Below are 17,373 nucleotides of genomic sequence, written 5' to 3'. Positions count from 1 at the left end.
TGGCTTTAAGAAGACAGAGATGGAAATTAGAAAGAATTGGTTCTTACGTTCCTTGGTCTTTGACACAAGGATCAGTGCTGACCTTTGAAATATAACTGCCACCACTTTTAATTAACGGAAATTAATGATTTATAATCACCATCCATCCTTTTTTTTTTTTGGTGTGAATATATATATTTTTTAGTATATATAATTCACTTTTTTTTCTTTTTCTTTTTTTAGTAAATTATAGTTCATATGTTGATAATTTCGAAACAGATTGTGAATGATGTTATTGACGTTTTAAATAATGTAACATTCTTTTTAACTTTTACTCCAAAAAATATAAATAATTCCCATAAATATATATATATATATATATGAATTTTCAAAAAATTAAATTTTTACCTTAAAATATTCTTTTCTTCTTAAGATAATGAGAAAATGAAAAAATTCAACACAGAGTTATATTATTTAGTAACACTGTGTGTCAATTCTATCATTTTTCTAACTATCAATTTAAAATCAAATCAAATCAAAAGTCCGGTATGTAAGTTATCAAAGTTTTTGCACACAAAAAAAAAAAAAAAAACGTTTAGCACATATTTTCCATACCACTTTTTTCCCTATAATCCCCTAATTCCAATATTATTCTAAAACTACCTAACCTAAACTCTCTTGTGACGAACAAAAATGGTTTAAATTTTTTTTTAAATATAAAAATTTTACACTAGTTTAATCTAAGTGTATATATATGTGAAATTCTCTCCTAGTAACTTAAACCCCCTCCTCTCCATAATCCACAAACATTTATGATTACCAGTAGTTAGGTACCATTATCATTTGACTTTCCTAATTTAAACCATAAGTTTCTCAAAAAAAAAAAATTCAGCAATAATATTTGAAGTCAAATCAACTATTTTCTGCCCCTGCCTTTCCAACCAAAACTCTTCTTCCCAATCTTTTCTCCTATTTTTTCCTTTCTTTTTCTATCCCATCTATTTTCACTCTAACAACTCGGACCCTTCTTCTCCCTTTTCTCTCCTATTTTCTCTCCCCTTTTTCTATCCTTTCTATTTTCACTCTAACCAATTAGACTCTTAAGGTTTTTTTTTTTTTTTTTTTGAATCAAAGATGATAGCTTATAACAAAACAAGACTAAAAATCAATGTGTATAGTGGGAGCAATATATAAAAGGAGAAAATTCCTCCATCCAAACAATAAAATTATTTAGTTTATGGTAATTCATGTTGCAAGTCACGATTTCAATTATTTGTGTGCATGTGTGTACATACACATTGTGTACAACAATCACTACCCTTTAATTTAGAGCCTCAACAGGTAATGCAAAGCTAGCTTTGTTGTTGTGTTTGTGAATGCATTGGAATAGCTCCTTATGAAAGGAAAAACAAACAAGAGCTCTAATACCATCTAAACTCTAGAAGCAACCCTATGTAGACAAAGGCTTGATATCCAAGAGTGTCATGAGTGGGATAAGGAGTTGATAGAGCTTTCCCTCTAGTGGACAATACTTCTTAGCTGTAACCAGGGGTAGTAGTGGCTCTACATAGAGCTAAGGCGTTCATAATAACACCTGACTTGTCAACAAAAGAAATTATACTTACAAAAAAAAAATTATACATAATTACACTTATTTTTTCAACTTAAAAAAAAAATATCGAGCACCCTAACTCAAAAATTCAAGAGTTTGGGTTTAACAAAAGTAAGAGTAATATTAGGGACACAACAAAATGTCACAATATTCTTAAATTAGTATGCTAATTCACACATGGTTCCATCACAATCTTTAAATTAAATTAAATATTTTGGTATGCTACTTTAGGAATATTGTAAAATTGTCGTGTCCTTAGCATAGTCACAATAATAATCTTGGCTCACCAAACATAATTCTTAACCCCTTAAACAAAAAATTAAAAACCCATATAACAAAAAAAAAAAGACTCAAATAACAGCAAGCATTCTTATCCAAAAAAAAAAAAAAACAGCAAACATTCTTATCCAAAAAAAAAAACAGCAAACATAGCCCAAACAACAACAAAATTAGGTCAAACAACAATAAATGAACAAAATATTTAACAAAATGTTCATTCAAAAACAAAAAATAAAAACTCCTAATTATTCGTATTCATAACTTGTTCAACCCATTACTTTGAAAATATTTTTAAATTTCATTTTTCCTAATAAGTTGTACCAAGAGAGATAATATGGCCGAGTTACCCTCAGTGGTGTTAGCAGCTCTTCTTTCATTGGCTTTGCAATCACAACAACTTTGCTCTTCTCGACATCTTAGTTCGCAATCACAATATGTATTCTCTCTTTGCGCAAAACTAAGTTCACCCAAAGTCTCATACCATCTTCGTGCAAAGCCACCCTATATATCAATAAGTCTAGACGGTAAATTTCACAATTTTTGTAGCAATTTTTTTTATACAAAATCAAAAATTCTACAATAGCCTTTTTTTTAGGAAGAATATTATGCTTGCAATTTATTTAAGGAACTAGGAAATCAATCGAAACAAAAGCAACAATGTCTAGTGGAACAGACACAATCCAAACTAACAAAGGAAAAGAAAGTCTTGTTCTCTGAGCTAAGGCATGTGCAATATAATTTCCTTGCCTAACAATGTGAGAGAAAGAGATACTCCTTAAGCAGCTGACATTAGTTAAAGTATCTCTAACTAAATGACCAAAAGAGTTGAGAAAAACATAGTGCCCATCTGTAAAGCCTTAATCACAATTTTTGAATCACCTTCAAAGTGTGCTTGTTGTAGACCAAGTTCAGCGGCAAAAATCACAGCACGCTTTGTCGCCAACACCTCCAAGTTCTCAACCGTACAAGGCTTCCTTATTTTTTCGGCCAATGCAGCCAAGACCTGGCCCAAAGAATCGCGTACCACAATATCAATTCCTGCCTCCTCGCTTTCATTAAACATGGCTCCGTCAAAATTTAATTTATATTCACCCGGTTTTGGAGGCAGCCACCTGCATTTTCTTGTTTTTCTCAGCTTGTTTCTGCACTGTGAGTGTATAAAAATGATGTTGCATTAATCGCAATCTACAATGTCAAATGTTATGAAAAAAGTCCTAAAATTTGTTATATTTATAACATTTTTGTTTGTAAGTAAGTTTTTGGCTTTTACACTTCCTGCAAAAATATATGAAAAAATAAAAGATATTGCAAAGTGGGCTTTTCAATTATATGCATTTATTAAAAAACAAATTGCATTCAAATCGACAATAACATTGCCAATTTCTATATATATATATACTTAATAGTCAGATAATAGATTCTACGCATTCATATTATTACATAGCACACAATATATTTGAATTAAGTTTTTTTTTCTAATGTAGGTTCATGAATTAGCATGTAAACATAAATTATATGCAATTAGAATATGAGGAGTGCTATGTCCACAATATTTTCACAACACTTTCACAATAAATCATAAATGATAAGTTGCTTATGGTTCTAATTTAGAATCCACAACTTAAATTATTTTTTCACCTACCCATAACAATCAATAATAACATACCACTTATAATTTGTTGAGAAAGTGTTGTGAAATGTTGTGGACATAACATTTTGTTATTATTATTCATTTTTTTTAGAGAGTTTTGACCTATGACGTCCGCTCCTTATGATATCTCTTTATCATTAGGTCAAGACATCAATCAGATTTTGGTGAGGCGGAAATTGAACTCCAGATCTCTTATTTAACTATCAGAAAATTTACCAGTTAAACTAATTGGAACTCATTATTCATTTATTGATTTCTTGTTTCACATTAAAATTATGGAATAAGTTCATAAGCAAAATTGTGTAATGCAACAACCTTCCATTAGTTCAATTTAATTTTTCATTCGCCAAACATTGTAGCCACGAAATCCTCTTTAAAAAAAAAAAAAAAAAAAAACCTATTCGCTCCATTAATTAAACCCATGTTGATCACTACTTTTTTTTCTTTTTTCTTTTTTTTTTTGTGAAAGCAACTCATGTCGATCAATTTAATACATCAAAATCAATCATCCACACACAATATTATTTTGCATGATAGTAAAATAATCATATAGTTCAGAAAGAAAAATAGCATGGAATTTGTATTTTGTTTTTAAATTGTGAGTTTTATTCAGATGTGATAATAATAAAGGTGGAAAGAAATTTGGATTTTTTTTTTAACATGTGCTAGATTTGGATTTTGTGTGATTTGTCGTTTTATTCATCTCCACGGGTTGGAATTGGATCACATTTGCCATCCTCGTCCACCAACACCAACACCAACACCAACACCAACACATACACAGGGAGTGTGGGCTCCAGCCTCCCACTATGATTATGTTTGTAAAATTACCCACGATGATGCATAGTACTGTAGCATTGAAATGGACTAAATATTTTAATAAATAAAAAATATTTTAGCCAAATAATAGAATGATAGTTAAATATTGATATGCACATATACATATTTTTTCTTATGAAAAAAAAAAAGAAAGACTTTTATTTCTAAAAAGAGAAAAAGTAAGACCTTTTTTTTTGAGAATCATGAAAGACTTAAAATTCAAGGAAACTAACGGTCCAGCTAATATAAGTGACGGTTGAATGATATAAAATTTTCATTGTCAAGTCCACAACACGACATCCTGTTAATTACGACCCAAACTGGAAAAAAAATGGCCCCACCATCCAGCTGGCCAACCAAACATCTCTCTCTTTTTATCTTTTTTCCTAAACCAGCCATTATATACATACCCCCATACCCAACTCTCCTCACTCCTCACCAATAACTAAACTAATTGTCCGTTTAGCACGATTAATTTTGCTAATTTATTTTTAGGTAAACTACGTATTTAGTTTTTATTTTATACATCATATTTCAATTTGATCTCTAACCTTTTAATTGTGTCAATTTGGTCCATAACCTTTCTTTACCGTATCAATTTAATCCTTACAGTTATCTTTTGGATGAAAATTAATGACATGTCTAATGGCCAAAATAAAAAATTAGCTTCTATTGATATGATAATAAACAAAAATTTTATTTTGACTATTTGCCATGTAAATAATTTTCATCTAATATATAATGGCAAAGACTAAATTGACACGACATTAAAAGGTTAAGGACCAAATTGACACAATTGAAAGGTTAAGGACCAAATTGAAATATGGTGTAAAGGCTAAGAACTAAATATGTAATTTACTCTTTATTTTATTATTTAATTTATTTTTGTTAATATTCATAAGTTTTACTGTACTTTTTATACTATTTCAGTTAATTTTTACTTTTATCTACAATATTTTTAGCAAAAATTTTTCAATTTCAGCCAAAATTTTTTCAATTTCAGCCAAATAAACAGATTCTAAACATATCATAAATTTTAAATTTAAAACCAATCATTATTTACCTAGTACTTGTTTTTGAATGAAAGTGCAGTTAGTTGCAAAAAATAAAAAAAATAAAACTCACTATCATCACAGCCATTGAGAAAAATAGAGAGAGAAAGAAAGATAACATAGAGAGAGAGAGATATACAGAAAAACCAAAAAAGAGAGAGTTCTTCTCTCTCTGTCTCTCTCTCTCTTTTTCTCTCTCTTTCTTTCCTTTTCTCCTTCGCTTTTGGTCACCTTTACAGATCCAATGACAGAGAACAAAAAACAAAAACAAATCACTCTCTCTCTCTCCACTACTAACCCAAAATCATGCTCTCAATCACACATTTAACTAACCCCACCTCATGAATTAGCCTCTAATATATATATATATAAATATTTTTTATCCTCAATTTTTTTTTGAACTCAGATTTTGTGTCTGAAACGGTTGAAAACCTAAAAATGGCGACTAGAGGGAGCAGATCAGAGAAGGTGAAGAGAATTTTCCAGCAATTCGATGTGAACCGCGACGGAGGTCTCAACCGAGAGGAAATGGCGGCGCTAGTGGTGGCGGTGAACCCTAGAGTCAAGTTCAGCGACGAGCAAATCAACGCGATTCTCGACGAGGTTTTCCGAACCTACGGCGAGTTCATCGACGGCGAGAACGGTTTAACCTACGAAGGGCTTTTGCGAACCTACGACGACGGTGCCGGCGACGTGGACCGTGACTTCGACGCGCTAGGGTTGGAGCTCAATTTGGAGGAAGCGAAAGGCATTTCCGAAGCTTCGTCGTCTTCGATAGCCGATGAGAGAGCACTCGGCCTCGAGAGTCAGAAGAAGCAGAGAATCGCAGCCTGGGCGATCTCGCCGAACCACGGGATCGTATTCGATGACACGTGGAAGATAGTGGAGGACATGGAGATTTTGATAAAGAGGTTGAAGTCGAAGCAAGCGAAAGATGGGAAATTGAGAGGCGAGAATTTCGATGCGTACTCAGATGCTGGTTGGTCAAGGGAGCTTGGACCTTCGACTGAGATTTCAGACAAAAGGGTGTTTTGGGAAGAGTCTGGAGCTGACTATGCACTGTTTGTGAAGGAGTTAGGGGCTTTGAGAAGCCGAGCCGATGGGGCGAGGTCTAGAGAGGAAGCTTTTGATGGGCACATGGCAATTGGTCGCGTTTTGTATGAGCACCAGTTGTTTAAAGAAGCATTGGTGAGTTTCAAAAGGGCTTGTGAATTGCAACCTGTGGATGTGAGGCCACATTTCAGAGCTGGGAATTGTCATTATGTGCTTGGGAATCATAAGGTGGCGAAAGAGGAGTTTTTGTTGGCGTTAGAGGCTGCGGAAAACGGTGGGAATCAATGGGGTTATTTGCTTCCGCAGATTTATGTCAATCTCGGCATTGCGTTGGAAGGTGAAGGTATGGTTTTAAGTGCTTGTGAGTATTATAGAGAAGCTGCTATACTTTGTCCTACACATTTTAGAGCTTTGAAATTGTTGGGTAGTGCTTTGTTTGGGGTAGGGGAGTATAGGGCAGCTGTTAAGGCTTTAGAGGAGGCTATATTTATGAAACCGGATTATGCTGATGCACATTGTGATTTGGCGTCGGCTTTACATGGTATGGGTGAGGATGAGAGGGCAATCGAGGTTTTTCAGAAGGCTATTGATTTGAAACCTGGTCATGTGGATGCTTTGTACAATTTGGGTGGGCTTTATATGGACTTGGGTAGGTTTCAGAGAGCTTCGGAGATGTATACTAGGGTTTTAGCCGTGTGGCCAAATCATTGGCGGGCACAGCTTAATAAGGCTGTGTCTTTGTTGGGGGCTGGGGAAACTGAGGACGCTAAGAAAGCTTTGAAGGAAGCATTGAAAATGACGAACAGGGTTGAGTTGCATGATGCAATATCACATTTGAAACAGCTGCAGAAAAAGAAGGTGAAGTCAAATAATGGGGGTGCCAATGGGGAAGGATCATTTATCATCGTGGAACCCTCAAAATTTAAGACTGTGGGGGAGAAAACCATGTCAAGACAGGACTTGGCATGTGCTCTTCAAATTAGGACCTTTCAGAGGATCACTAGGTTGGGTCGTTGCGATTTGGAGGTTCTGAAGAAGGAAATGATTGATGGTGATGTGCCAGTGTCTTATTCTGGTAGTGGCATTCCGGAGAAATCCATACGTAAACCTATCTTGGAAGAAATTCTCCGCCGTTTACTTAATTTCCTGAAGCCTGAGACTTTCCAAGGAGCTGTCAAAGCCATAAACGAGAGGATACTCTCTGTCTTGGATGAACAGGGTTCAGGCAGGGTGGATTTGGGCATGTTTTTTGCTGTCCTTGCACCCATTTGTAGTGGCCCTCCAGAGAAACGCAAGCGTGTGGCTTTTGATGCTCTTTTGTGGCGTCCTGTGAATGAAGGCATCTCGCAGATTAAAAGGGTTGATGCTGTCAGATACATCAAATTATTGAGAGCTATCTTTGTCCCTTCTCAAGGGGTTAGTGAGATGATGGAAATCCATGGAGAAACAGATGATTCACTGATGTCATACACTGAATTTCTTGTCATGCTTGATGATCCTGATTGGGGTTTTGGTATCATGCCCACTCTGTTGAAGCTTGAAACAGGAGATAGGAACCGACATGGCCAACATGTTTGCTCTGTTTGCCGCTACCCAATTATCGGGTCCCGCTTCAAGGAGATGAAATCTCATTTTAGTCTCTGCAATCAATGTTACAGTGAGGGAAAGGTGCCTTCTACCTACAAGCTGGAAGAGTACAGATTCAAAGAGTATGGAAGTGAGGCTGAAGCGATGAAAGATAAGTGCATGTGCTTTAATGTGCAATCGCATAATGGTCCATAGCTAGAAGAATTTAAAAGTTTTTCTGTATTATCCCATCATGTTATTCTAGTTGTTAAGTGTGAGATATATAGTTCTTCAATGTTTTCAGCAAGCATCATGCCCTTGTATAATAAAATGTTTCATGTGGTTGCTCTCAATTGTTGTTATCTAATAGCAACTGTTGGATCCCTTTCCCTTCCCCATTTTTTCTTCTCCCAACACTCGTGGTGTATATTACCTTAATGATTTCTGATTCGTTGTGTAGAATTTATTTTAACTGATGAGTCCATATTTGCATTAGGGGTCAGTGGCTTTCTATTTAGAATATTATAAATGAGTTTAAATTTTAATGGAGGCATCAAATGGAGACAATTTTCTGTTTTTGGCCTTGAGTCCTAAGAATATAATTTTCAGTGATACTGACTTTTTTTTCTTTGGCTTGCATTTGACAATAACTTGACATGACTGGAATGACACAGAGTTATTATCTTTAGATGTGTAAGAATCAAATTAGTGCTTAAGAAGACTAACACTGGACATCATCAATCATGATGGAAGTTATGAAAGTTTTTTTTTTTCCCTTAAAAAAATGATGAGAACTCGTGAATCAGCAGTCTGTAGATTGATGATTGTGCTCTGTAATAGAGGTCTTTGGAATGTTAAATCAGGGTTTTAAATCTTGTTCCATTGCAGAATTGTGGTACTTTGTTGATGCTAGACAGCTAGTTCTGCTTTAGTAAATATAATAACCAAAATTATGGATTCCTTATTGTAATTTGTCACATATTTTTCCCTTTCAAACCAGTTTTCATAGGTTGTATGCTAATTGCTGGAGTCCATCTAGAATGTTTGTGCACCATGTCTGTAAAGTTCTTACATGATCGTCATTCGACATGTGACCTGACTACTTGGATTCCTTAAACAGGTATATAGACCATAGTTCCATAGGAACGCTTTACCAGTCAGTCGATTCCTTAAACAGGTATATAGACCATAGTTCCATAGGAACGCTTTACCAGTCAGTCAGTCGCACAAGGGGGAGGGGCAAAACTTAGGTTTGTGTTTTTGTGCAATGAACAAAACTTAGATACAGCTACATAACTGAATTTAATTTTCCTTAACAGAGGGAACAACTTTTGTGTTGCGTTGATCAATGCAGTTACATAATTGAATTTGAATGTCTAACTGAGGTAGTAGAGTACAGTAAGGTACATTTCTAAGAAAATGTACTATGCACACAGGTTAGAGATCTTTCTTGGTAAGAAGTGGTCAATTAATGAGCTCGTGTAGTGTGGTCCTGTTGGAGGGCGATTAGCTAGGGTCCTTAACTATATTTCTCCATAATTTTCTGATTTAAACTTTTGCCATTTGTCAACCTTTTTGAAAGGGTCAATATAGTTACTGGCACGATCAATAATTCAATACCAAAACGGCATTGTGGTGCACTTATTTTTGTCTTTAACATGCACAATAAGTCTGTGCGTTATAACTACGCCAAGAATTAGACGTGCCACATGTTGAAACTTCTCAAACGGGTTTAGCTTCCAGTAAATGCTAGACTAGGTCGTGTAGAGGATTTTACAAAATGTTAACATCTTGCTAACTAAAAGGTCAAATACGGTGTTTGTTTGTTTCTAACTTTCTCATCATCTAGAAGAGGATTTGATGGCAATTATGGTCTCTATAAATTGCAAAAGCAACCATAAAGGACAAATGTGAAGCAGTGGGGCATTTGGGAGGTATTAAAACAGTGAGGCATTTGGGTAATGATTAATGAACTGAGTTCTGTTGCACCAGTAAATCCAATTTTTATAGGCTCTCATTGCTTTTTCATTTTTAGAATCTGCTCTCATTGCTTATTATTTGCCTACGATTAACTGTGTTTTAGTTGCCTTCTTGCAATTTCAGGCATAGTTGACCCTTTCCAACTTCCAATTAGTAACCCCAGTGGCAACGAAACTATAGTCATGTAAAATGGTTGTAACAAGGAAAGCGGCCTGGAAAAAAATATAGTTATATTTGTCTAGTCGCATCACTACTCGCCACCTAAATTTGTATTTGTATATTTTTAAATAATTCAATTGTCATAACAGGAGAATGAAGATGTGAATTCTGAATGTCATTAATACATCAAAAAGTACTAATTAATTAAACTATAAGACTCTTGACAGATTTATATCAAAATAATAAAGAAAATAAAAAGAGAGGAAAAAGGGTGTTTACATTATCATTCAGAAAGAGTTTATTTAAAGAAAAAAAAAGGCATACAGAGAGAAGTTGACCGAGCCTTAAGTCAGAGCTTATTTTGTTGGAAAATATCAAAATACTTCATGCTTAGTATAGCCGGGTGAGAACGACATTGTCGTGATTGAAAAGTTAGAAACATAAAAAAACTACTGATAAATGATAATGACGCTTCAGTTGAAAAACTGAAAAAGCCTAACTGTCATGGGGCAATTGAACGCAGTATTAAAAGCCTTAATTAGTGCACAACTTATTAGTTGTCCTAGTAGGGCAGTTTGTAGGGACCAACTAGTGTGTATGTGTCAATCTGACAATCTCTGAAGAACTTGTACAATTTTTATTTGGCTCATTTCGGCTGGTTTGGTGGGAATTAAAAATCCTCGAACTTGTACAATTTTTTATTTTTTCCCCCATATATTAATCATTCAGCCATGTCCACCCTAATAATTTCAAAGTTTCCTTCTTTTATTTTTACTCAGAATGAAGTCGTCATTGATGCATGTGCTATAATTATGCTACATTGATATAATGGAAATCATTATTAAAAAACTTTTCGTAGCCAAACCAACAATAAGTTTAGCTATGACTAAGAGGAGGTTTGGATCCAGCTTAATTAGCTGCGTCCACTTTTTTTTTTATTTTTTCAACGCGTGTTTGTTACTGTTTATTGGTCATGAACAGTGATTTTAGGCCAATGAACAGTAACTTTTAGAATGAACAAAGTTTTTTACCCTTTAAAAATTATTTTGCTATAGTGTTTTTAGTTTTCAATTTTCAGCAATAAATTCTATCCAAACAGACCTTAATTTGTCTATCACAGATTCACAGTCAAACTATCATCTGCTCTCATTTATCTAAATTTCTCTTTTGGGGCAAAAAGAGAACGGAATGCACTATTAATCAAGTACAGTGGACCACCTCAAAAAAAACAAAAAAAAATCAAGTACAGTGGAGGTTTGAAAGAGTCAGATATAAAATTTTAGAGACAAACTAACAAATCCGTTGTAGTCTAGTTGGTCAGGATAATCGGCTCTCACCCGATAGACCCGGGTTCAAGTCCCGGCAACGGAAAAATAAATTTCCCTCTTTTCTATTGGTTTTAAAGAGTCATATATATAAATTTAGAGACATAGAGCAACAACTCCGTTGTAGTCTAGTTGGTTAGGATAATTGGCTCTCACCCAATAGACCCGGGTTCGAGTCCCGGCAACGGAAAATTATTTTCTCTTCCCTCTTTTTTTATGGGTTTCGTTTCGGCCGAATATCTTGTTAGGTCTTTGCTGTACAATCCAACAGTAGCCCAAAGCGAGCCCAAATAAACCAATTTGGAATACAAACGTTTTGATCGCCATCATGGTCCCAACTTCATGTTTCAAAATGGTTCTGAATACAATAGATATGTTTTAGTTTAGTCCTTTATCTTTTGTTCGTTTCCCATGAAAAAAGGTCTTTAACTTTTGAAGGTCAAGTGGCAATTAAACTATAATTTGTTTTGAAACCAATATGAATTATGTAATTTATCCGAGGATAAGAAGTAATGCTAGAGATACAAACTTTATTTAGTATAGACATTTATTTAGCGCAAAGAGAATTTTAGCCACTTGTCACAAATAGAAGAGATAGCCTTTGAAGGTCAAGTGGCAATTAAACTAAAATTTGTTTTAAAACCATCTTGAATTATGTAATTTATCCAAGTATAAGAAGTAATGCTAGAGATACAAACTTTATTTAGTATAGACATTTATTTAGTGCAAAGAGAATTTTAGCCACTTGTCACAAATAGAAGAGATCCATTTGATATAATCATTTTCTAAAATAAACTATTTGTTTCACTGAAAAACCTTCGGTAAAGATAGTTTTCCACATTTTTCAGTTAACAGAAAATGTCAACAGAAAATTATCTTTAGTCAACGGAAAACTCTAATAAAGATAAGGCTTATTTTCTATAGGTTGTGTAAGTGCACAATTGCACCTGGCCCCAAGAACAGTTACGGGCTCAGGCCCAACGAGCCTTAAACAATGTAATTTGTAGAGTGTGGGCTTGAAACCCAGGTTAGAAGTGTTTGAGGATTAATTAGCAAGCCAAAGATTATAAACACTTAAAAACAACAAAGAATGCTATAAGTCAATCTGCTCGGACGTAAGCCGAGAACTGTTCTTATATAATTTCTCTCTCTCTTTTTCTCTTTTCTTTAGGTTACAAGAAGGGGGATCCCTTTTTCTGTCTTAGATTGCTCTTTAAATACTACTCTTTTGAATACTTTGTACACGTGTTGCTTTACCTCCCCTTTAGCCTAGATATTTCCTTTCTCAGTGCCTTTGAATAGTAACCAGAAGTTTCTCTTCCACTGTTCAGGTGTCACTTCCCCATAAATGCGGCCAGGGTGGTAGGTGCAGGGTCTTTAATGTGGAGGTGGCAGCCTTTATCTTTGACATTTCTTCAACACCAGTGCTTCTGGGGCATTCTAGGGTTTACTCATTTTAACCATTGGCCTTAACCGTGTCATCCCCTAATCTTTATTACGAAATCCCGAGTTCTTCGGTGTCCATCCGAGAGTAAGTTCACCCTCGGCTGGATCCTCGGACCCTCGGCATATGGGCCGACCCATAATACCAACAAATTCTAAACCCAGTAGCAGGTCGGCCTTCCTTAACACGGCCCAAAAGGTCCACATTCTCATCAGGATCTTTTTGCCCCCCACAGGTTGTTTTCCAAAAAAATTTTTGGAAAACACACACTCTCTCTCTCATGCATCGCATTTCCTATAAATATTATCTTCATTTGTAGTAGTGGAAAACATAATTTTTTTGGCGCCTTCTCTCTCTCACGGTAAGCTCTCTTACTCTTTCTCTCTTCTCTTTACTTTTTCTCACCTCACTGTCACTAACCCTGGTCTCTCTCTCTCTCAATTTTTTTTCCCCTCTATAACATAGTTCTCTGATTAGATTTTTTTTTCCCTTCACTGATTGGTCTATAGCTCCGACTTGCGAAGGAGAACAGATTTGCAGCGGTAATTATTTCATTCTTCTCTACCAAAATCTCAATTCTTTGCTTCGAATTTCAAGCTTGATTTTCTTTTTTCTCTAAGAAATTTTTGGTTTGATGGATTCCAGGTAGAAGTTACTTCTTTTTTGCACATAAAAGTGCAAAAATATTTAATAAAAAAAATAAGAAGAAAGAATGAATGAAGTAAAAGATGAAAAGTTTAAAAATAGTGCCTATATGGCTCTAAATTGCTTTTACATCGGACAATCTTTATGATAAATTAATAACATTGTTATATAATGAATGATAATTGTTTAGGGGAATTGCATTTGTTGGCAAATACATTATACAGATACTATACAGTGGTGATATATTATGCGGATATATTATGTAAATACATAATTAGAGTAATATTGAAGACTTGTGGTTGATCATAGTAGACAATTAGTGTACTAGCAAAAAGAGTAGATAATTAAAAGTTATTGTTATTTGTACTTATTGAAGATGCATGTATGTATATATGTACGTTATTGTTCATATATATGAGCAAAATGAGTAATAGTGATCATGAAAATTTGACAATGAAAACCAAATCCATTCTTGGTTTTTTTATTTATTTATATTGATCACATTAGTTGGTTTACATAATACATATATTTTAAATTTTACAAGAAATATGTACGGGGAAGGGCTCCAGGCCCATTGGGCCTTGGGCCCTAGCCTTAAGATACAACACTTGACCCTATTCCCATTGGACTTATGACCTCAGTCCGAACGCACTATGAAGCCCAGTCTAAACCCCAAAAAACCATAATGGGGCCATCATGTCTTGAACGTCAAAAGCGAGCCCCTCCCGATCAACTTTAACTTGGTTGGGAGTGTGATTGCTCGGGGATACAAGGTCTCAGAGATCCAGTATTGTCTTGGGAAGTATCGCTGCTGAACAGCCTTTTGGTGGCAAGAACCAATTCCAATGGCATTACCATTGTTCCCAACGGTACCTCCACTTTGAAGCAATGGAATTGGACCCCCATCCACATGAGTGAGATCAGGAAATAATCATAACGCCCCCACTCACCTCCAGCTATAAATGGGAGGATAGGGTGAGAGGTTAAGGGGTTGGCATTGCTAAGAAAAAAACAGAGAAGAGAAAGAGAGAGGGGCCATATCAAGAGAAAAGAGGAGTAACTCAGTGAGGAAAAAGAGAGGGGTTTGCAAAAACAAGAGTGCGTAGCTAGGTCTCTAAGCAAAGGACTACCCATAGTAGGAAATCCAAAACCCACAATACAAATGAGTTATGAACCCAAGTATAGATTGAGTCCGTTGACTATATTTAGGGTGTGCACAAAATATATATAAAAAATTGCATACAAAATACCATAAAACATTCTCAAGCTCATTTTCAAACACCATAAAATGAGATAATTTTCTATAAAATGCTTTTTGAAATATGTATCATTTTCTAGAAAACGTTAATGCTGAAACAAACGTAAATGGCCTGGTATGCTTGGATAGAAAATGGAAATTAAGAATATTTTTAATATTTCGTCAAAAGAGTTTTGTTTTAACTAATTTAAATGATTATTAATTTAATTCAATTAAATATATGTTAGTTGGATATCAAACCTATACATATACATTTGAATTTGAATTATAGTCTATGTTTATACCAACCATATGAAACTGTATTCCGATTCACTTTATTTTGATATGGAACACATTAATTTAATTCAATTAAATATATGTTTTTTTTTTTGAGAAGCAAATATATGTTTGTTGGAACTCAAATATATACATTTGAATTTAGGTAATTCATTGTTGCAAGTGAACTCTTCCCAAATGGAGCACAAAAAATCATGACTTTCAATCACCATTTCGTCTGGGACAAAGTTTGGGGTTAAAAGTGTGATAATTCATCAATTTTTGAATTTGCTCTTGATTAGTAATATAAAAAAATGGAGCCAAGAAAATTACTTAGGGGGCATTTGGTTCGCTGTGATATTACATTACATTGTAATATTACGCTATTGTAATTGTAAGTGCACAATTGCACCTGGACCCAAGAACAGTTATGGGCTCAGGCCCAATGAGCCTTAAACAATAAGAATTTGTAGAGTGTGGGCTTAAAACCCAGGTTAGAAGTATATGAGGATTAAATGACAAACTAAAGATTGCAAGTAATTGAAAACAACAAGGAATATTGTAACCGGGCCTCCTCGGACGTAAGCCGAGAGCTGTTCTTCTATTATATCTCACCCTTTGTCTTTTGTCTTTTTAGGTTACAAAAAGTTCCATCCCGTTTCTGTTCCAGGTCCCCCCTTAAATACTCCTCTTTTTAATACTTTATACACGTGTTGCCCCAATTCCTCCCTTAGCCTAGATATTTCTTTTCTTAGTGCCTTTGAACAGTAACTAGAAGTTTCCCTTCCACTGTTCAAGTGTCACCTCCCCATTAATGCAGCCAGGGTGGTAGGTACAGGGTCTTTAATGTGGAAGTAGCAGCCTTTATTTTTGACATTTCTTCAACCAGGTGCTTCGGGGGCATTCGGGTTCACCCCTTTAACCATTGGTCTTGACCGTGCCACTCCCTAACCTCGTACCATGAAGTCCCGGTTCTTCGGTGTCGATCCAGGGGAAAAGCATCCTCGGCTCGGTCCCGGATCCTCGGCGTATGGGCCGACCTAGAGTATCAACAAGCCCTAAACCCAAGAGTAGGTCGGCCTTCCTTAGCAAGGCCCAATGGCCCATATCCCTATTAAGATATTTTTACTCCCCACGATGGCCCCTCAAAACTCTAATTTTCGACGTCCGAGGAGAAAAATAGGGTTTTGATCCGACGAGAACTGCTTCTACACACTTTATAAGTGACGGCACGTGTGGAAATCGTTTCGCGTCCCGAGAAGATGACACTTGGCGGTTTCATTTTCGAAAACGCGCGCATTTATTACTGTAAGTTACTCTTTGTCTCCCACGCACAACGGTGAGATGGGCATCCAACGGTTCTCCTCACTCCACGAAATTTTAGGCGGGACGGACATAATTTCCGAGGCCGCCTTTTCGCACGTCGTGACGCTTCGGGAACCTGCGCCTTCATTTAAGTCATCAGGGATCAATCCCATCAAAACAACAACAATCATTCTTCACCAGTAGAAAACCGTGGAAACCCGTACCTTCAACTTAGTAAGTTCTTGCTCTCTCTAGTCTTGACCTTTTCTCCTCGGATACAAATTCGGCTACCGATACAATCACTCTCCCTTTTAAAGTTTAGTCTATCGTCTCTCTGTAATGGGAAGATTCAAGTGTCTAGTTGATACCGCCTTGGGGATGGAAGGCTTTAGAGCCAAATACCATATTCCCGGCGACGTAGGGTTAGAATACCTGCCGGCACGCCCGTGGTCGGTTCTAGGAAAGAGGGAGAGGTTATCATTCCTATGATAGCCTTCATAGAGGGTGGGATGACCCTACCAATGAAACCCGTAATGAGGGAGTATCTTCGCAACCACCGGTTGTGCCCCGACCAATGCCTTCCAAACGTTTTTAGGGTTCTAGGTAGTGTAGATGCTCTAAACGAGCAGATGGGTTTAAACCTCACATGGCACGATGTCGTGTTCCTATATGAGTCCCACAAACTTTCTAAAGTAGGCTATTATATGAAATCTCGGTCTAGCACCGTTAGGCTAATCTCCTGTCTGCCCAAATCAAACAAAGGCATGAAGGACGACTACCTGATCGTGTCTGGGAACTGGCACGACGGCCTCCACTGCCCAGTTCAGTGGGGGGATCCAAGTGCGACACCATAGGATTAATCTCCCCACAACACAACTTCTCCTAACACACACACAGAAATGCGTATTTGTATTTACTTAAATTCGTTAAATATTTGTGTGAATCTGACCAGGTTTGTTTGTTTTGACGTCTTTTTTGCAGATAAGCAGCA

The 17,373-nt window shown here is 35.9% G+C and overlaps 1 protein-coding gene and 2 non-coding genes across 3 annotated transcripts; all 3 read left to right on the top strand.

Moving 5' to 3' along the window:
- The first annotated feature begins 5,496 nt into the window (after positions 1–5,496).
- On the top strand, positions 5,497–8,427 carry LOC142619169 (putative TPR repeat-containing protein At1g05150). The gene has a single exon (XM_075792250.1). The coding sequence runs from the start codon at positions 5,831–5,833 to the stop codon at positions 8,225–8,227; it is 2,397 nt and encodes a 798-aa protein (XP_075648365.1). The 5' UTR covers positions 5,497–5,830; the 3' UTR covers positions 8,228–8,427.
- Positions 8,428–11,448: 3,021 nt separating this feature from the next.
- TRNAE-CUC (transfer RNA glutamic acid (anticodon CUC)) lies at positions 11,449–11,521 on the top strand. Its single transcript has one exon. It is a non-coding gene; the product is annotated as a tRNA-Glu (tRNA).
- Positions 11,522–11,592: 71 nt separating this feature from the next.
- TRNAE-CUC (transfer RNA glutamic acid (anticodon CUC)) lies at positions 11,593–11,665 on the top strand. The gene has a single exon. It is a non-coding gene; the product is annotated as a tRNA-Glu (tRNA).
- The last annotated feature ends 5,708 nt before the right edge of the window (positions 11,666–17,373 follow it).

This window comes from Castanea sativa, chromosome 1 (genome assembly GCF_040712315.1).
Source record: "Castanea sativa cultivar Marrone di Chiusa Pesio chromosome 1, ASM4071231v1".
NCBI classification, from domain to species: domain Eukaryota; kingdom Viridiplantae; phylum Streptophyta; class Magnoliopsida; order Fagales; family Fagaceae; genus Castanea; species Castanea sativa.
The sequence above is the reverse complement of the archived record's forward strand: the minus strand, read 5'-3'. Positions and strand labels throughout refer to the sequence as shown.

Bases quoted from the DNA above. Each gene is read 5' to 3' on its own strand.
- LOC142619169 (XM_075792250.1), top strand. From the start codon at position 5,831: ATGGCGACTAGAGGGAGCAGATCAGAGAAGGTGAAGAGAATTTTCCAG.